General features: G+C 47.5%; 12 protein-coding genes across 12 annotated transcripts; 6 read left to right on the top strand and 6 right to left on the bottom strand.

The window, feature by feature from the left end:
• Nucleotides 1-167: 167 nt before the first annotated feature.
• On the top strand, nt 168-1688 carry CCA1 (tRNA adenylyltransferase; the record flags this gene model as incomplete). The annotated part of the gene is made up of 1 exon (XM_020217392.1): nt 168-1688. The coding sequence occupies one exon, from the start codon at nt 168-170 to the stop codon at nt 1686-1688; it is 1521 nt and encodes a 506-aa protein (XP_020069395.1).
• A 66-nt stretch (nt 1689-1754) lies between these two features.
• On the bottom strand, nt 1755-2909 carry CYBJADRAFT_174214 (uncharacterized protein; the record flags this gene model as incomplete). The annotated part of the gene is made up of 1 exon (XM_020216551.1): nt 1755-2909. The coding sequence occupies one exon, from the start codon at nt 2907-2909 to the stop codon at nt 1755-1757; it is 1155 nt and encodes a 384-aa protein (XP_020069394.1).
• A 1997-nt stretch (nt 2910-4906) lies between these two features.
• On the top strand, nt 4907-5989 carry TRP4 (anthranilate phosphoribosyltransferase; the record flags this gene model as incomplete). The annotated part of the gene is made up of 1 exon (XM_020212854.1): nt 4907-5989. The coding sequence occupies one exon, from the start codon at nt 4907-4909 to the stop codon at nt 5987-5989; it is 1083 nt and encodes a 360-aa protein (XP_020069393.1).
• Nucleotides 5990-6382: 393 nt separating this feature from the next.
• CYBJADRAFT_129954 (dullard-like phosphatase domain-containing protein) lies at nt 6383-7006 on the bottom strand (the record flags this gene model as incomplete). Its single annotated transcript, XM_020212882.1, has 1 exon — nt 6383-7006. One exon carries the CDS (start codon nt 7004-7006, stop codon nt 6383-6385), a length of 624 nt encoding a protein of 207 aa, XP_020069392.1.
• Nucleotides 7007-8835: 1829 nt separating this feature from the next.
• POM34 (Pom34p) lies at nt 8836-9468 on the top strand (the record flags this gene model as incomplete). Its single annotated transcript, XM_020217187.1, has 1 exon — nt 8836-9468. One exon carries the CDS (start codon nt 8836-8838, stop codon nt 9466-9468), a length of 633 nt encoding a protein of 210 aa, XP_020069391.1.
• Nucleotides 9441-10842, bottom strand: MEU1 (S-methyl-5-thioadenosine phosphorylase). The gene has a single exon (XM_020215458.1). It carries the CDS (start codon nt 10532-10534, stop codon nt 9566-9568), a length of 969 nt encoding a protein of 322 aa, XP_020069390.1. The 5' UTR covers nt 10535-10842; the 3' UTR covers nt 9441-9565.
• Nucleotides 10817-11314, bottom strand: COX17 (copper metallochaperone COX17). Its single transcript, XM_020213403.1, has one exon. It carries the CDS (start codon nt 11043-11045, stop codon nt 10872-10874), a length of 174 nt encoding a protein of 57 aa, XP_020069389.1. The 5' UTR covers nt 11046-11314; the 3' UTR covers nt 10817-10871.
• A 70-nt stretch (nt 11315-11384) lies between these two features.
• On the top strand, nt 11385-12661 carry CYBJADRAFT_168649 (xylose reductase). Its single transcript, XM_020215457.1, has one exon. The coding sequence runs from the start codon at nt 11656-11658 to the stop codon at nt 12613-12615; it is 960 nt and encodes a 319-aa protein (XP_020069388.1). The 5' UTR covers nt 11385-11655; the 3' UTR covers nt 12616-12661.
• A 175-nt stretch (nt 12662-12836) lies between these two features.
• On the top strand, nt 12837-14249 carry SOF1 (rRNA-processing protein SOF1; the record flags this gene model as incomplete). Its single annotated transcript, XM_020217532.1, has 1 exon — nt 12837-14249. The coding sequence occupies one exon, from the start codon at nt 12837-12839 to the stop codon at nt 14247-14249; it is 1413 nt and encodes a 470-aa protein (XP_020069387.1).
• Nucleotides 14250-14568: 319 nt separating this feature from the next.
• Nucleotides 14569-16878, top strand: DNM1 (dynamin-related GTPase DNM1; the record flags this gene model as incomplete). Its single annotated transcript, XM_020216911.1, has 1 exon — nt 14569-16878. One exon carries the CDS (start codon nt 14569-14571, stop codon nt 16876-16878), a length of 2310 nt encoding a protein of 769 aa, XP_020069386.1.
• Nucleotides 16879-17135: 257 nt separating this feature from the next.
• Nucleotides 17136-18236, bottom strand: RTT109 (H3 histone acetyltransferase RTT109; the record flags this gene model as incomplete). Its single annotated transcript, XM_020212233.1, has 1 exon — nt 17136-18236. A coding segment is annotated over one exon (1101 nt), but the record flags the coding sequence as incomplete, so codon positions are not given.
• Nucleotides 18237-18408: 172 nt separating this feature from the next.
• PRE3 (proteasome core particle subunit beta 1) lies at nt 18409-19214 on the bottom strand. Its single transcript, XM_020215456.1, has one exon. It carries the CDS (start codon nt 19118-19120, stop codon nt 18467-18469), a length of 654 nt encoding a protein of 217 aa, XP_020069384.1. The 5' UTR covers nt 19121-19214; the 3' UTR covers nt 18409-18466.
• Nucleotides 19215-19315: the final 101 nt, after the last annotated feature.

Below are 19315 nucleotides of genomic sequence, written 5' to 3'. Positions count from 1 at the left end.
GGTGATAAACCCAGACACCAGGCCCTTCGTCGCGAAAATTGCCGCATTGGGAACAAAGGTATAAACTCATCGGCTTTTCCCACTGTGCACAATTTTTCTCTCTCTTTCGAGCCGTTTCCACCATCAATAGTTGAATCTGTATGCTGATCCGGTTGTCCAAGCGTATCATGTCCACGGGTTCATTCAATGTGCTGGCTCCAAAGATCACGCTTTCCCCTGTGGAATCAAAGATCACTGCTCTTCTGAAGGACTATACATCGTACTATAACTCGACCCATAATCCTCAAACACCTCTGGAGTTGCGAATCACTGGTGGATGGGTGCGTGATAAGTTATTGGGGAAGCAGTCGCACGATTTGGATATCGCCATCAACATCTTGTCTGGACAGACATTTGCTGAGCAGCTGCACGACTACTTGAGAAGCCACCCGGAATATGGTGTTGAAACTGGTGGAATCCACACCATTGAGAAGAACCCTGAAAAGTCCAAGCACCTTGAGACTGCAACTACGAAGCTCTATGGGCTGGACATTGACTTTGTTAACCTCAGAAGTGAAGAGTATACTGAAGACAGTCGAATTCCGGTGGTTCAATTCGGCACGCCGGAACAGGATGCGCTGAGAAGAGATGCCACATTGAATGCACTGTTCTACAACGTACAACATGATGAGGTTGAGGATCTCACACAGAGAGGTCTTGTTGATCTTCGAGACGGTGTGCTGAGAACACCACTGGACCCACAGAAGACGTTCTTGGATGACCCGTTACGTGTGCTGAGGCTCATAAGGTTTGCTAGCAGATTTGGGTTCACGCTGGATGATGAAACGTACGCCGCAATGAAGGATCCTAAGGTCAAGCAGGCACTCCTAGATAAGATCTCAAAGGAAAGAGTGGGCGTGGAAGTTGCCAAGATCTTGGAGAGCGATGCTCCAAGAGGACTCGAACTGCTATGCGGTGCTGATCTGGTGAAGTATGTGTTCAATTTTGGCAGTCTTTCAAAAGACGTTGCGATTATGAACGATTCGGAACTCCTCAACAAGTTTGAATCGGCTATCAATGAAGAGACTCTATTCCGTATCCTCAAGATCAACGAGCTGAACAAAAATCTCGGTGTAAACGTGCTGCCGGACGTGCTATCAGACCTCACTCTGAAGAGGCTGTTCTGGGCAGGTGTTGTCGTTCAGACGTGGGATAGTACGAAGATTACTTTCAATAAGAAGGGAAAGGTGACCTACGCCGTCGATGCTATTCTCAGAGAAGGTGTAAAGTTCTCCAAAAATGATGCTGATATTATCACCAAGGTTATAACCTCCTTAGAAGAGTTTGAGGCCATTGTTCTGGGATTGGAAGGGTTCAAGAGATCACAAATTGGTACACTGCTGAGACAATATGGTGACAAGTACGAGTTTGCTCTTGTCTACAACTTCTGGAGCTCAGTTCTCACCTCCAATGACACCCAAACCCTTGTTGACCAGTACCAGAGGTTCAATCAGTTCGTTAAGGATGAGAAGCTGGATGAAGCCTACAGATTGAAGCCATTGATTGATGGTAAGTCGCTTTGTAAAAGATTCGAACGCAAGCCAGGTCCATGGATGTCTGGAATAATGGACAAGATCTTGTTGTGGCAGTTGGACAACCCTGACAAGTCCGTTGAAGAGTGTTTCCACTACGTTGAAGGGATTCTATGAGAAACCTGTATAATAAAATAACCGCAAGGAATATACATGTTTATAATATGTACTCTGAAGTGGGGTTCAAGTATGTTCCTCTGAGAATGCTTTAAAATCAAAGAATTCGTCAAAATCGTTATATATTGCTGTGTTGATATTGTGCGTGCTGGTGTTAGCACTGTCGTTAGTGTTGTTAGCGTTGTTACGGCTGTTATGCTGGTTTGTTATTGTATTTGGAGACGAGGCCACCAAGTCTGGTCCAAAAATGGTACTCGTGTCATCATTGCCATAATCGTCCATACCCAGTGGTGGGCCTAGAACACTTATGCTCTTCTGTTGTCTCTGATGCAGAGGTCTTCTAGAAGGTGTCCTTGAAGTGTCGTCGAAGAAAGATCCCATAAAGTCCATTGTCGGTCTGGACTCAACAGGCGTGGACTGTCTCATCGAGGTTGGCGTAGTTATGGAGCTGTGGGTCTTGATAGGCGTAGTCCTAGCCCTCTGGATACTCGAGAGGGAAGTGATGCTTTGATTCCTGCTCAGCTGTCCCCTTGCCATTCCCCCGTTCACCGAGCTGATCGAGGTCGCAGTGTTTGCCCTTTTCCTTCTCGACACAGCCCTTCCAAATGCTCTGGTTGCATCCTCTTCCTCTTCCAGTTCGTTTTCAGAAGAGTATAGAGATTCGACGTCTCTCTTGGGAGATGGTGATCTGTGCGACAGCGAAAAGAGGTCTGTCTGGGAGCTTGACGCAGACGACGAGTGTTGCAACACTGCCCTGCCGTCTGATGACACCGTCATGACCAACGGTGTCAATGGTCTCTTCATTGGCGACAGTGGGCCGTTGAGATCACAGCTCTGCGTTCTCAACAGCCCAGGCTTGCCCTGTACCGGCACATGGCGAGTGCTGGTGTCGACATGTGGCACCGTCTGCACCTGCGTATTCTTATCAGAGCTGAGCCTGAACAGCCTGGACAGGCCTTGTCTCTTTGAAGCCTTCTTGGAGTCCTTCTTCGGCGACATATCAACAAACATGTACTCCTGTGGTTGTGTCTGCTGGCTTATGACCTGCTGTACCATGGTGGTGCTTGACACGCTGAGTTCGCCATGGAGCTGTGCCGTTTCCACAGATTCGTCCACGAACCCTTCATTGGCCCGAGGAAACCTCTTCAATTGCCACACCTTGTGGCTGCCAGCGCCCCTGGCGCCCTCTGTTCTCATCTCCTCCTTCGACAGTAACCCCATCCTATATATATGTCTCGCTCTGTAGCACTACAGCTCTTCTCAGAAACAGTGCAACAACACACTAGACAACCCTGAAAAGGCGTTAACCAACCTCAATTGGGTGCTATGCCTCTGTTTATATCAAAACAAGTGGTTGGAAACAGCTCCTCCCTCTAGAATGCCAGCCAATTAATCACACGTACACCCACACAGAGCGTAGATCAATTAGTATCACCGGTATAAACTCTCGGAAAAATCTCTCCCCGGGCCCGCTGCCAACAGCAAAAAAAATATTTCAGCTCAGTCCAACCAGGAATGTCTGCCTATGTTTTTACCCCTAAGCTGGCGAAGATCTGGCGAGAGCCTGGACTCGGTATGCCACTATCAATTGGCCTGTGGATGATTAGCACCTCTTGTTAAAGTGCTGGTGTGATGCCTCCTGTTGGACAGACGTTGAAGGCCTTAGAGAGGAGGAGGATGGAGGGAAAATTTTTTTCCAGTTAGGGCATTTTGCTTTAACTTATACACTCCCCCTACCACAGATCGAAGTTACAGAGCTTTAGCACAAGATCCCTTTTGTTGATGTGGTTATCGAAACTGTCACTGTGGAGACACACTTCAGCAGGCCAGGTGCAACGGGCAAAAGACAAGCCCAAAGCTGTTTATGAATTGCATGTTGCACGCACTCGTACATGAAGATTGCCATTTGGGGCTTTCCCACAGTTCGATGCGGCTCCACCAGAGTTAGGGTTATAGGGAAGTTATTCGAGCTTTGCTGCCTACGAGGAGACGGGTGGAGGGTGGTGAGGTGTGCCGGACGGTCTGTAGTGGTGCTAATAACTGTAGTATGCGATCATTCCCTGGTGTGCTGAGCAGTGCTTCAGCACACCTCCAGGGAGTAGCAAGAGATCCGTTTGTGGGATCAAATTGAAGGATTAGCCCTAGCTGGGAGCAACGTCGGCGTACATATCTGCCGCGAGCAGATCCAGTTATCAGACGATGGCTTTATACGTCTCTACATGTTAGATACGTGGCCAGCACCGGGTGTACAGACCAATTACGGGCTACGAGGGGGCCGTTAGAGCGTAGAGCGTGCGCACAAGAGGCCTCGGATGTGCGACTGGTAAGAGTGACCGGCGTACATAGGCTAGAGGCACACAGCCAAAGCAGCTCCAGCGCACCTCCATGGTGATGACGTTGTGCTTTCCATGCTCGTCGTGTATACCTTCCATTCAACGTCATGAGCCAATTGGCAACTTCCACAACCGTTCGCACGCCATGCGGAGGCGGAGGGCTTCGCAAGTTATCAGTACGAACGGTATATACATCTGTCGAGGCCAAAGGCTACCAAGTCGGAGCGATGCATGCGGCTTAACCTCTCTCCTTCGGTCTCTCTCGATATGCACACAGCTTGTGAAGTGTGGACTTACCATGAGCCCACCACCCGGTCCAGCGCCCATGTTGGACCAGGATCGACGCTCCAGCTTGCCTTGGGATGCTCGACAACTGTGTGTGCGCCTCATTTACTCAGATCTAACGGTGTAAGCTTCCGAGCATTCAATCTCGAGTTACACTACACCGAGAAGCTCTACAGTCAATGGGCTTCCACCATCTTGGGCACCAGAAATCACCACGCCTTGGCTGAAAATAGTGCCAAACCTGTACACGGTAGTTTGTAGGACGCTGCTGCTTGCTCTGTTGTACATCACGGTGCATCCCATGCCCACGGGTTTCCACCCCCAAGCCCTAGAACGGTGGGTTAATATGGCCACGATGACCGATATCTTAGCACGGGCAATTACCGGGGTGTTCGGGTGGGTGCCGGTTCGGTGATGGTCACATGATCTATCACCCTCGGAATAGCTGTCACGTGGTTTATGACTCATCAGTCACGTGATCTGCTTACATAAGCAGTCACATTGGACGTGACTCTAATCGAAAGATTATATATACAGACAATCACTCCTCCAATTATGGCCCCAAGCGACGGGAATCATCCTTCATCAACCACTGGAACAATGGAATCCAAGAACATATTGACCCCGTTCATCAAGTCGCTGTTCCTGTCGCCGCCAAACCTGAAGCCAAGCGACCTGGCGTTGGTCATTCGACTCATCGTGCAAGGCAAGGCCACCGACGTTCAGATCAGTGCCTTCTTGACTGCGTTGAGATTGACTGGGCTGGACCACCAGCCCGAGTTCATAGCTGCTGCTGCTGCGTCGATGCTTGAGTGGTCCAGTACCTTCACACCTGAAGATGTCAACGGCGAATTCGGCCTGGATATTGTTGGCACAGGTGGTGATGGCCAGAACACCTTCAATGTCTCAACGTCGTCAGCCATTGTGTGTGCTGGACTGGGCCTCCACGTTTACAAGCACGGTGGTAAGGCTTCGACGTCTGCCTCTGGTGCTGGTGATCTGCTGGGCTCACTGCAGGTTGATCTTTCCAAGATCAACGCCAGCAATGCCTCGAAGGTTATGAGAGAATCGGACTTTACCTTCCTCTTTGCTCCAAACTTCCATCCTGGTATGAAAGCAGTTGCTCCAATCAGATCCTCCATCGGCATTCCAACGATCTTCAACATCCTGGGCCCGCTGTTGAACCCTGCTCCGATCAGAGCTCGTATCATCGGCGTCAACTCTGAGTCTCTGGGGAAGGTGTTTGCCCAGGCTGTGATTTCTCTGGACAAACAGAGATACGGAGTAGTTGGTAAGACGATGATCGTCTGGGGCCGTGTGGGACTGGACGAGATCAGTCCAGTCTCACGCACCAAGTGCTGGCTGGTCGATCCAAGTGATGAGAGTATACAAGAGTTCTACCTAGAGCCAAAAGATTTTGGACTAGAGGAGTTCCCGTTGGCATCAGTAGCAAGTGGAACTCCAGACGAGAATGCCAATACCCTCCTAAAGATCCTTAGAAACGAGGTTGATGAAACCGATCCCGTATACAACTACATCTTGTTGAACGCTGGTGCACTGCTACACGTTGCAGGCGTCGCCAGGGACTGGAAGGAAGGTGCCCAACTCGCTGCTGTTTCTATCCAATCTGGCAAAGCACTGGAGGCATTGAACAAGCTGAGAAACGTTGTCAGTGAGCTGTGAAAGATGCTCTATATAAAGTGTATACGATACCATATTGAGATACAAAAATGGAGATAATTCGCATTATAATATTATACATTACTCTCAGGACTAAGGTATTTTCCGTATACAGTAGCGATGAGCTCAGACCATTTGAGATATCATCAACCTTCTAAGAATACAAAGGGGTCAACTTCACTAGTTCAAGGCGTACACTCCCTCTAAAGTGTGAGTGTTTTCTTCTTCTTTTTAATTGCCTGGTTTGCTGTATTGTTAATACCTTCAGTGAAACATAATTATGAGAAGACAACCATTGTGAGGAAACTGGAGTTGAGGATTTCAATGGTGATGCAATTCTATACTTCTTCTTTTGGCTCTTTGCTGTGGTAGGGAGGCACTCCCACGGTGTGCTATTCACATGTTGATGTCTAAGACAATGCCAACATCCTCAACGTTATCCTTTGACAAATCTTCCAAGAAGGGAATTATATCCAACAACTCATTATCATGAGCATCTGAGAACCAGCTCGAAATGGGGATCGCATGTTGTGGGTGAAAGATATAAGAGGCCGGGGAGTTGTCCAAGATGATGGTGTCCTTCAAGGGACGGCCAATCTGCGATAGGTTCTTGATATAGTTCCCCTGGTAGTTATAGCACGAGTCTCTGAATAATCGGTGGTGCACTGACTGGTGAACGTCCAACGCATCTAACAACGGGTCGCCGTACCGTGACACAGATGCTGTGAACACCACAACCTCGTACAATTCACCAACTCTTTTCATGAACTCGTCAACCCCAGGTCTCTTGATCACATACACGTTGTGGATCTGGTTATCAATGTCCACCGGGATGACAAAGTCCGCCTGTCTCATGTACTTGAACGACGAATGCACCAACGTCTCGTCCAAGTCGAGGATCAAGCACTTACGGCCTTTTAGCGCATCGGGCTGGCTATCCAATAGCCAGCCGTTTGGCGCGTGGGTTTGGCCAGGCTGTAGCTTTGTCAGGTCAAAGAAGTCATCTTGCGCGTACTCCATATCAACATCGCCGTCGTACTCCTCTCCTTCCGAGTTTGACGTTGTGCACACCTGTGAGGAGTCAGGATCCACCTCGTTGGTCTGTGTGCGTATTTCTGTTCCGCTGCCAGCTGTCTCATCTTGATGCTGCTGGTGTACACTCATCTTTGGATTACTCGCCTCGGTCTCAACAGTGGAGTCTGTGCCCTCGTACACGGTGACCTCGTTCCTCGTGGAACTTCTGTCCTTCTTCTCCTGGTCTATCAGAGGCGTTCTGGCGTTGGCTGGACTGCTCTTTGGCTTCAGCGTAGGCGACGGATGCTCACCTGGCTGCTTGGTCACTGAACCACGGTCTGCTTCAGCGTGGCCAGTCTCGCGTCGACTTTGCTGGTTACGGCTCTTAGTTGTGGTTCCCTTGTCCTCCTCTTCAGATCCTCCACAGCAAAATATCGACATTCTCCGCGTGAAGTGGTGTGCTTGCTCCGTTGCTGGGCCTCGCTGCGCTTGTGTGTGTGTGCTCTTTGTGCTCTCTGTGCAGACCTGGGGATTAATCAACAGGCCCTCTTGCGCTCTGTGCAACCACCTTCAGCACACCCGTTTGTTTCTCTCTTGCACCGGCTATCTCCACTGACGGCTTGCGTGCTGTGTTCCCGTGCTGTGTTCCCGTCCTTCTGGCTCGTGCTTCGCTCTCGCCCTCCGTCTCGTTTTCGTTTTTCCTCGTCTTACACAGCTTCCCGGTGAGCTTTTTCCCTTCAGTCTGTGTAGAACGACAATTCTCTCCTCCTCTGGGCCGTGTGTGTATGTATCAGTTTCGCAGAAACTATGGACAAAAATCACAAGCTGTAAAACCACCAAGCAGAGGGTCACTTTGACCGTTGAGATGTGTTTGTTGATGTTTTTCTTCCTCTCCAGAAACCGAAACGGGAGGAAACTGGGAAGAAAAGAGAGAAAACCCACAGCGAGAAAATTTCAGCGCCAAAAAAGGAAAGGCAAAAGCGAAAAAAAAAACACAAAAAAGCGAAAATGGGCAACCAAGGAATTTGCATCGGGAGGAGGAAACGGGACAAAAAGCAGACACGCGCGAGTGTAACTGATATAATTGGTATATAATCTGTGTATAACTGGGATATATAATTGTTGTGTAACTGATATTAGAACGATACTAATAAAAATTAGAAGGATATAATAATCCTTATGGCATGTACGGAGAACGGGTTCTTCTGGGTGGCCTACGTCGGGATCGCTTGTTCAGATTCCATGCCGAATATCCTTGTAAACAGTGGATGTACTGATAAGGATCACGGCCTAGTCTGTGCATGGTCTAGTCTGTTTATAGTCTAGTCTGTTTATAGTCTAGTCAGTCCATGGCCTGGTCATTTTGTAATCCAGTCTGTTTATAGTCTAGTCTGTTTATAGTCTAATCAGTTTATAGTCTAGTCAGTTTATAGTCTAGTCAGAATACCGTATCATCAAACACACTCTACAGCCTACCTTATGCGATAATCATAACAACAATTATAGCACAAGTTCAGGGTAAATTCTGTATGTTTGTGCTTTCTGGAGCTGTCATTCCCGGTCCATTTGCGCAAAAGTGGCAAAACCACACGGAGACATGAGTCACTGCTTATGTAATACATCCTCACACGCTTAGATAAGCATGCTGCTTATGTAACCATGCGCTAGTTGCTTATGTAACACTCTCCGCCCGCTCATAGGCATCACCAGCAACATGAAATTAGCCTCACTCACACTCACTTCTGCTTTTCGAAAAGTTGCTAATAGAAACATCATCTGTCATTGTTTGATCTGGCTCTCAATCACCTTTTCTCTCCAACGTAACATATAAGCCGATGTCACAAGAGGAGATCAACATCGAATGGGAACACCCAGATATCTCAAAGATCGAGCACCGCGTGGTGAACAAAGAGCTCGAGTTGAAACGTGTGCTCATCAACTTGATCCTCTTGCTAGTCACAAAGCTCGTGTTGAACGTGGCCAAGCTGGTGCTGTTCAAATTGGACTACACGGTAGATTATTCAACGTTGAACAAGTTACGAATCGCATTTCAACTACTATTTGCATGGAACATCGTCTCGGGGTTATACAGAGTGTTCAAGCCACAGGATGATTTCAAGGACTTGAAGCTGAACAATCAACAGAGAGAACTCTTGGGGTTAAAGGAGATTCCAATCACCGAGCCTGATCAGGTTGCTAAACCTGCTCAAGTCATAAACACCACGCCGTTGAACTCTCCAAAGACCAAGAAACAACAAGGCACCCCAATTGCGTCACCAATGTCCTCCCAACCTCTACCACAACTTTTGTCCCCACACAAGGCTTCTCCCCTGAGACAAGAGCAAGCCACTGACATCAACAAAGCAAAGGATCCGGTCACAAGTCTGAAGATAACACCAACGTATATACCTTCACCTAAGTACTACTACAGAATGGATTCCCCAACCAAGTCAAGAAGAAGGGTTTGATCTATGAGAACACCCCCCTGGTCTTCACCTTCTTACATCTGAAAACAAGACAAAAGAAACTAATTTAGCATTTCAATCAGCTACGTAGTGTATAGATCTATTCGACTTCCCAGTAGCCAGGGAAAAGGAAGTGCATCTTCTCCAGCAACTCCCTCTTCACACCGTGTGGACTTGTACTCACAGCCATCTTCATGCTTCCGGCCAAATCGTTACCAATGTTTCCATTAACAATCTCATGCTCCAACTTGTTGATCACCTCAATGGCCAGCTTGTTTGCATTTGCAGAGTTGGCCTTCAGGTTGCCGACAACGGTTTCAACGGTCACCGGCTCGGCCTCCTCTCTCCAGGCATCGTAGTCAGTAGACATACAAATCATCTGGTAGGAGATTTCAGCTTCACGAGCCAGTTTGGCCTCTGGAATGACCGACATGTTGATGATTGAACCTCCCCAAGATTGGTACAATCTTGATTCTGCCCTGGTGGAGAACACTGGGCCTTCCATACACACAACAGTAAGGTCCTTGCCGTCCAGCTGCTTGGAGTGTAGCTTGACATCATCACCCTCCAACACATGGCCAAACTCAGAGATCAATGCGCTCAACTTCGGGTCAAAGGGCTCGCCGAAACCAGCATGTGCAACAAAACCTCTCTCAAAGAAAGTCGAGTTTCTAATACCCTTGGTTCTGTCGATGATCTGGTTTGGCACGACAAAGTCACGCGGAGGAATGTCCTGTTGCAATGAGCCCACGGCACTGAACGCAATGATCACCTTCACACCAATGGACTTCAACGCAGCAATGTTGGCCGTGGAGGGCACGTTTGTAGGGAGCAAGTCGTGGTGGATGCCGTGGCGTGCCAAAAACGCAACGTTGAACCCCGTAGAGGTCTTGGAGATGGTGATTGACGACGAGGGAGCTCCCCATGGCGTCGAGATCGTGAGCCTAGCGACCGGAGTCAGCGATGCCAGGTGGTAGAGCCCGGTGCCTCCAATGATGCCCAAATGGACCGGCTCGCTGAACGTAGTGGCCAGCTTAGCCGTCTCGACTGCTTCACGGTGAACGGACATGCTGACGAGGTGTTTGAACTGCTTCTTAACGGACACTCTGACCAGCCAATCAATCTTTCCCACGCTGAATGGTGGTGATTCCAGCCAAAGTCAGAGACATCAACGTGGGAATAATTCAAATTTTATACTCAGCATGCATACAACGGCCAAACCCTAAACGGGGAGCTGGGCGATTTCGGTGCGGGGCGCATTCCCATAACTACGGAAACAAACTGTGGCGTTCGAACACAACTTTTTATACAGCGGCAGCAGCGTGATTATATAAGCAAGAGATATTTACAGGGTGGTGGTGGTGATGGTGGTGCTCGGCAAGTTTCCATGGGTTCTGGAGAGGGTGTTAGATGTCGAAGCCGAAGCCCTTCATACAGGTCTTGTACTGTCCAATGAGGTCGTCGCATTTGCCCGAGTCTTGTCCGTTGATGAGGAGACACTGGTCTCTGGCCTCTTTCTCCGGCTTACAAACGCAGCATGGCTTTGGTTTGGATTGTTGCTGTGTGGTCTGTTCTGGCATTGGCGGCGTGTTGCTGTGTGGTGTGTAGATGTGGTGTGTGGACGTGGTGTGTTCCCTTTGGGGTGTGGTTGTTGTGTTGTTGTCTCTGGTGAGTTGGGGGAGTTGGAGAGTGTAGGAGTGAATAGGAGGAAGTGTTGATTAGTAAAAGGGCTTTGAAACTTTTCGGAAGGATACGGTGTGGTGGTGTCTGGGTGTTTTTTACTGCGTGTTCATCCACAGTCACGTGGTCTTAGTATAGCCATCACGTGATCTTTTCATGCGATCCCGCTTATAGTGCGATTAATATCCAATAAATGTCCAATTGGCGTAGCTCCTCCTCCCTATTCATCGTAGTTCAACTGTGGTTTCATAGGGTGACACCCCATTGGTTCTTTTGCCCTGGATTTGTTTGCTCATTTCTCCCTCAACCGTACTCCATCCACGCTTTAACGCGGACGACGCACTAATGTGCAATACCCACAGCGATCTCGCCGGTTAAAGACCCGATTTTTGTTGCGAGCAATGATGTCTATCGCTGTGTGGGAAAAGTACTTAAGAGGAGCCACAAGTCTTCCTTTTCAGTCGTCCTTTGTTGTTGCTCTACGCTCAATTACAGCTCAATTACAGCTCAATGTCCTCTACAATCACTCTTAACAACGGTCTCAAGGCTCCACTGGTTGGCCTGGGCCTCTGGAAGATTCCAAACGCAGTCGCAGCTTCACAGGTGTACAATGCGATCAAGCTGGGTTACAGGCTGTTCGACGGTGCAGCTGATTACGGCAACGAGGTTGAAGTTGGCCAGGGTATTAAACAAGCCTTGGATGAAGGCTTGGTCAAGCGTGATGAGCTGTTCATCGTTTCCAAGCTGTGGAACACGTTCCACCATCCAAACAACGTCAAGTTGGCTCTGGACAAGACTTTGAAGGACTTGCAATTGGAGTACTTGGACCTGTACTACATCCATTTCCCCATCGCACAGGCCTTTGTCCCATTTGAGAAGTCCTATCCACCAGGCTTTGGAATCACCGAGGAGTTTGAATTTGAGGATGTTCCAATCATTGAGACTTATCGTGCATTGGAGGAAGCTCACGCCGCAGGTAAGATCAAGGCCATTGGTGTTTCCAATTTCAACGGTGCTTTGCTTCAAGATTTGCTCAGAGGTGCAAAGGTGAAGCCTTCAGCATTGCAGATTGAGCACCACCCATACCTCGTGCAGCCAAGACTGGTTGAATACGCTCAGAGATCCGGATTGTGGGTCGTTGCGTATTCCTCGTTTGGACCTCAATCCTTTGTTGAATTGGACCATCCAAAGGTTAAGGATTTGCAGCCTTTGTTCGAGCACGAAGTCATCAACGCAATTGCCAAAGCCCACGGTAAGCAGCCTTCACAGGTGCTGCTCAGATGGGCCACACAGAGAGGCTTAGGTGTGATTCCAAAGTCTTCAAACAAGGACAGACTGCTGGATAACTTAACCGTTGAGGACTTTGACCTGACACAGGAGGAATTGGACAAAATCTCCGCATTGGACCAAGGTTTGAGATTCAACGATCCATGGGACTGGAAGAATGCCGGTATTCCAACATTCGTTTAGTATATTTCATAGGTAATAAGCCATTAATTAAACTGGTATACTCTCTATATCTGTGTAAGCACTGGTCACGTGATGCCTAGGTCGGATTTCGACGAATTCCGGCTCATCGCACTGAACCTTAAAAAAAATTTCGGACTCACAACTTTCCATTCAATGGGACAGCTTTCTTCTTTTAAACTGCTTTGTTATCGCCAGTTCAGAAGCTCTCGGTATACAACAATATGAAGATCAAGACCATCAGTCGTTCAGCAGACAACTATGTTCCTGTGAGATCCACGCAGGAGTCACAGATGCCACGTAACTTGAACCCAGAGCTCCATCCTTTTGAGAGGGCTCGTGAATATACAAAGGCACTCAACGCTACAAAAATGGAGCGTATGTTTGCAAAGCCTTTCCTGGGACAGTTAGGTAATGGGCACAGAGATGGTGTGTATACGATCGCTAAGAATTTCAAAGTGTTGAACAAGATTGCGACCGGATCTGCAGACGGTGTGATCAAGTATTGGGATTTGGGTTTACAACAGGAAATTGCTGGGTTTAAAGCCCATTACGGCCAAGTCACCGGAACCGCTGTCACGCCAAAGGGTTTGCTATTGAGTTGTGGTGATGATAAGACCATAAAGCTGTGGAGTGTGAATTCAGAAGAGTACCAAGGTGCCGGTGAAGAGGAAGTTACCAAGCAAGGTCTACTCAAGACCTTTTACGGAGAACATAGCTTCAAAGGGTTGGATCATCACAGGGATGATTCCACATTTGTCACTGGAGGTGCTGTGATTGAACTCTGGGACTCCCAGAGATCAAGGCCTGTCTCCAACCTATCGTGGGGTTGTGATAATGTCAACTCCGTGGTGTTCAACAAGACCGAGACCAGTATATTGGCATCTTCTGGAAGTGACAACAGTGTTGTTTTGTACGACATTAGAACCAACTCTCCAACTCAAAAGCTCATTCAAACACTACGCACCAATTCGATTGTATGGAATCCTATTGAAGCCTTCAACTTTGTCACTGCAAATGAAGACCACAACTTGTACTACTACGATATGAGATACATGAAAAGAGCAATGAACGTCTACAAGGGTCACGTTGCAGCTGTGTTGGACGTTGACTTCTCACCAACAGGACAGGAGATTGTTAGTGGATCTTACGATAAGACGATAAGAATATTCAAGACGAGAGAGGGTCATTCTAGAGACATCTACCACACAAAGAGAATGCAGCACGTGTTCCAAGTGAAATTCTCCATGGATTCCAAGTACATCTTGAGTGGTTCAGACGATGGTAACATTCGTATGTGGCGTGCCAATGCTTCTGAACGTGCCAATGTGAAGTCGTCCAAGGAAAGAGCCAAGTTGGAGTACGACGAGGCACTGAAGGAGAGATTCAAATACATGCCAGAGATCAAGAGAATATCGAGACACAGACATCTACCAGTCGTTGTCAAAAAGGCTACAGAGATCAAGAGTGTTGAGTTACAGAGCTTAAAGAGAAGAGAAGAGAACGAGAGAAGACATAGCAAGCCTGGTAGCAAACCGTACAAGAGTGAAAGGGAAAAGCAAATCTCGGGCCTTGTGTTTAACGAGGATGAAACAGGGGCACACAAGACCAACTCCAGAAAGCGTAAGGGCAAATAATACTCGTATTTAATGAATTATAAAGGTACAAATCAGTTATAAAATGATACACCCATAGGTAAAGTGCAAGATGCGCAGCAAGGTTACCCTACCTCACACCTGGACACCACATTAGGTGGAGCTACACCCGGACACCACGTTGCATAAGCACACGCCCGGACACCAAATCAGCGTGCCTTTGTTTTCGTTTTTGCGGCGGGGCGGGCGAACACAAAAAAACAAAGAAAACAAAAACAAACCAGAAAAGATCAACAAACAAAACAGCAAACGAGTGTCCTCCTGAGGCGGCAACCAAACAAACACTTCCAAACAGATTACAATGGCGTCACTCGAGGATTTGATTCCCACTGTTAACAAATTGCAGGACGTCACCTATGACGCCGGTGTTGATTCGCTAGATTTGCCCATTCTTTCAATCATTGGATCACAGTCCAGCGGTAAATCGTCAATCTTGGAGACGATTGTTGGTAGGGACTTCTTGCCTCGTGGTACTGGGATTGTGACGAGAAGACCTTTGGTGCTACAGTTGATCAATATTGCGGAGGATTCTCCGTTGATCCATCAGGGCGGTGAGGCCAGCGGTGATTCTGAAGCGAGTGACAGTGGCAAGAAAGAGGAGGATGAGTTCTCACTAGAAGACCACCTGAGACAGCAACAGGGGTACGTGCCGGAGGTGCAGAACGAGTGGGGTGAGTTCTTGCACATGCCTGGCAAGAGGTTCTACAACTTTGAGGATATCAGAAGGGAGATTGTCAATGAGACCTCGAGAATTGCCGGTAAGAACAAGGGGATCTCTCGAATCCCAATCAATTTGAAGATCTACTCTCCAAAGGTTTTGAACTTGACTCTTGTCGATCTACCGGGTATCACCAAGGTTCCTATCGGTGATCAGCCAACTGATATTGAAAAGCAGATCCGTAACCTCATTCTAGAGTACATTGCTAAGCCGAACTGCATTATCCTTGCCGTGTCGCCAGCCAACGTTGATATCGTCAACTCTGAGTCTTTGAAACTCGCAAGACAGGTTGATCCACAAGGAAAGCGTACGATTGGTGTCTTGTCGAAACTGGATTTGATGGATCATGGAACTAATGCATTGGATATCCTTTCCGGGAAGGTTTACCCTCTAAAGTTGGGATTTGTCGGTGTGGTGAACAGATCCCAGCAGGATGTTGTTATGAACAAGAGCGTGGAGGAAGGTTTGCAATCTGAAGACGAGTTCTTTAGAGCTCACCCAGTATACAGAACCATCTCGAACAGATGTGGTACAAGATACTTGGCCAAGATATTGAACCAAACTTTGATGAACCACATCAGAGAGAAATTGCCTGATATCAAGGCAAGACTCAACACCCTGATGGGCCAAACTGAACAAGAATTGGCATCGTATGGTACTCAACAAACCACTACACCAGAGGGACGTAGTGCGCTCATTCTTCAGCTCATGACAAAATTTGCATCTAACTTTGTCAATTCTATTGAAGGTAACCTCGTTGATAGAAACACAAAGGAACTCTGTGGTGGTGCTAGAATATACTACATCTATCACGATGTCTTGGGGAAATCGCTCGAGTCTATTGACCCAACGGCAAACTTGACAACACAGGATATTCGTACTGCCATTAGAAACTCCACTGGTCCAAGACCTTCATTGTTTGTTCCAGAACTTGCATTTGATCTTTTGGTCAAACCACAGATCAGTCTTTTGCAAAGTCCATCGCATCGTTGCGTTGAACTCGTGTATGAAGAGTTGATGAAGATTGGCCACAACTGTGGTTTTACAGAGTTGGCAAGATATCCTAAATTACAGCAGGCTTTGATCGAAGTAACAAGTGAATTGTTACGGGAGAGATTGGGCCCAACAAGTGCATATGTGGAGAGTTTAATTGATATCCACAGAGCTTACATTAACACGAATCATCCAAGCTTTATCGGCGCCGCCACTGCCTTGGCTGAGGTTGTTCAAGAGTTACAAGAGCAAAAGACCCAGAAGAAGATGGTTGATACACTCAAAACTCTAAAACCAAAACCGGTTGAAGCGAATGGTAGTGTAGAGGGCTCCACTGCCGGTGACTTTGATGAGGAATCGGTTGTTTCTGATATTTCGCCACCAACAACGAGAATGCATAACGAAAAGAGTGAATCCAAAGATTCATTCCTCAACTTCTTCTTCGGTAAGGAGAACGGACAAGTGAAGGCTAATGGTTCTGGTGCTAATGCACCAAAGAATGCCCCAGTCTCAACACCAAGGGCATTCGGTGCATTTGAAGAGTTGGCCATTACCAATACACCACAAAATCCACTAGAGGGAATCACCGAAGATGTCGAAGAACCCGAACTAAGTGAGCGTGAACAAGTCGAGGTTCTTCTCATTAAGCGTTTGATTGTATCATACTTTGGTATCATCCGTGAGATGGTTCAAGACCAAGTTCCTAAAGCGATCATGTGTCTCTTGGTGAACTACTCCAAGGAAGGTGTTCAGAACAGATTGGTCACTGCGTTGTACAAAGAAGCAATGTTTGCAGACTTGTTACAGGAGGATAACAACTTGGCTCAGGAGCGCGAGAAATGTGCTAAACTTCTCGAGACCTATAAGGAGGCCTCCAATATCATCAATGAGGTTCTATGAGTTGCAGGAAGCATCGTGTAAATACAATATACTAGAAAATATAGGGAGATTTATATTCTATTATTAAATCTGAATACAATGACTATGATATGGACTGGAGGAAGTTGTATTGTCTACTTCTTTTGTTTCTTCCTCACCAACGTTGTTAAATTGTTGACGGTGATGGTATTCACTCGGGTTTCAACAACCCTTTGAGGCTTCACATAGGTGCCTGTAACCTTTAGTGTGTCTGTATAGCCTTCTCCTTTCTTTGATTCTAAGTAACTGATGACGTTCTTGTACGATTCCAATGCACCCTCGTCATCATGGAAGTCTTCGCCGGTGATGAAGTTCTTCAAGGCTTTTAACATCTTATAAGAGCAAATTAACCCAGTGGAAGAGTCAGCTAAGGATGGTTTCAACTTGCCTTCGACACCAATGACACTAACAATAACACCGAGTCTGAATTCCTGTCTCATCTGCAATTCCTCCCAGAATTGGGCAACAGAGACTGCTTTGACCCTGCTCTCAACGCATAGATGTTCCAAGAATCTGGCCTTAGGGTCATCGGGGAACAACGGGATCTTGAATACTGCGATGTCCTTTGGATCACTTCCAAAGACATCTCCAATTGACCAATTCCCTCTCAATGGCGTTAGGTATCTCTGGATGACCTTATCATCTTCACTGGGGATTCGAAGAAACGCCCTATGTGTTTCGAATTGTGAGGTCAGGACTGGGTCTAAGACGCGTAACCACCATTTGAGCAGGCTCTCGCCGTCCAATATGTGTTTGGAAGGGTTTTCAGAGGAGCAGGGGAACAGATATTGAGGTTCACTCCTGGTGAACAGCGCAATCTTGGTCTTCAACTCTCTGGGGAAATCCTTCATGGTATACGGCCTGACCGCCTCTGGAGTCTCTAGCTCACCCGTATGGCGTCTCAGAAGAATATCCAGTGCTTTCCTTGTGCCTGTGAACCTGGATATCGTGTTTGGGCCGTACTTTGGCCTTGTAGCGTCCTTTGGTATAACCTCTTTGAAATACTCAGCCATCGGTATACGCAAGACATGTTCAACACAGTGCTGTGTCACCAGACCAATGCTCGCCTTCGAATCGTTCTCCCCATTGGTATCGGCCTTGGATACAAATAGCATCTGCTCAACGTGTGAGCCTTCAAACACAGTGAGATAGACGAACAGCTCGAGCCCATAAAAGATCTTGTCATTATGGGCCAGCGTGATGAAGTGTTGCACTTTGAAAGTCGGCAACGAAGTCCCAGAGACCAAGCCATGGGTTTCTCTCGTCTTCGACTGCCAATGCAGCACGGTGTACTGCTCTGATAATGGTAGCACGCCACTCAATGACTGCTTAAGCTCCATGATCGCTCTTCCCCGTGCAATAAGTGCAAACAGAGAAGTGGACATAAATCCGTTGATGCAAGAGAGCTCGGTATACGCCGAGCTCGGAAACACCCGGACACCCATAGTTAAGCCCAGCTCAACCACCGGTTTTGATATACGGCTTCCACTACAGATTTATTATCAGATTGGAGCCATTGCAGAGCTTCCCCGTTGTTCACAATGCACATGAATTAATAACGATGACATCTCTAAGCGTTTTCATATTCATCAGGGTAAAAGACCAGACGTTCGATACCTTTCTTCGTCAAAATGACCTGTCTAATCACACCACCAGAGGAGCCATCCCACTTTATGGCCTGTGACAGTGCCGTTTTGACAAACGAAACCACCTCATCTTGGGTCATATCGGATTTATAGTTCTTCTCTGTCCAACCGTAGATATAACTCGAACCAGAGCCGGCAATGGCAAACTTCTGCTTATGTATTGAGCCACCTAATGGTATGCTGTAGACTTCACCAACACCGTTGTGCTCGTCAAACCCTGCAAGGATCAACCCTGCTGTCAGGTTGTCCTTGTTCTTATATGTCAATTCCTGTAACAACGAGGCTGCCACCTTTGGAGGTGGAGCGTGTCCATGCTGTGCCACGTAGAGGTCCAAGTAGTACTTCACAATGTCTGCAACAGCCTGTGTGTCTGCTGCGGAACCCGAACGACAACACCAGATGAGATCGTGCAATTGTGTGAGCTTGTCGGTGACACGGTTTGCGATATAGGAACCCGTTGTGGTACGGGAATCTGCTCCTAGAACAACACCATCTTTGAAGGTAACAGCCATGATGGAAGTACCCAAGCTGACCTCACCTTTCTTTAGATGGTTGATATCCACAGAAATTCCGTTCATTGTTTGTATTTAGTCCAATTGGTTTCAAACAAGGTTAGATCGATGTCTTGTTGACGTTGTTGTGGCGGCCTTTTTGATGTTATTGTTGTTGTTGATGCTGATGTTGATGTTGATGATTGTTAAGGGAGCCCGGCCATGCGTTTTCGCCACCAACACCTGGACATTTATCACACCCGGACATCCCTAACACCCGGA

The sequence above is a fragment of the Cyberlindnera jadinii genome (genome assembly GCF_001661405.1).
Source record: "Cyberlindnera jadinii NRRL Y-1542 unplaced genomic scaffold CYBJAscaffold_11, whole genome shotgun sequence".
Classification (NCBI taxonomy): domain Eukaryota; kingdom Fungi; phylum Ascomycota; class Saccharomycetes; order Phaffomycetales; family Wickerhamomycetaceae; genus Williopsis; species Williopsis jadinii.
This window is presented reverse-complemented; position numbering and strand designations above follow the sequence as displayed.

Excerpts from the sequence above, each read along its gene's own strand:
- MEU1 (XM_020215458.1), bottom strand. The coding sequence starts at position 10,534 with ATGTCCGTTCACCGTGAAGCAGTCGAGACGGCTAAGCTGGCCACTACG.
- COX17 (XM_020213403.1), bottom strand. The coding sequence starts at position 11,045 with ATGCCAGAACAGACCACACAGCAACAATCCAAACCAAAGCCATGCTGC.
- CYBJADRAFT_168649 (XM_020215457.1), top strand. The coding sequence starts at position 11,656 with ATGTCCTCTACAATCACTCTTAACAACGGTCTCAAGGCTCCACTGGTT.
- PRE3 (XM_020215456.1), bottom strand. The coding sequence starts at position 19,120 with ATGAACGGAATTTCTGTGGATATCAACCATCTAAAGAAAGGTGAGGTC.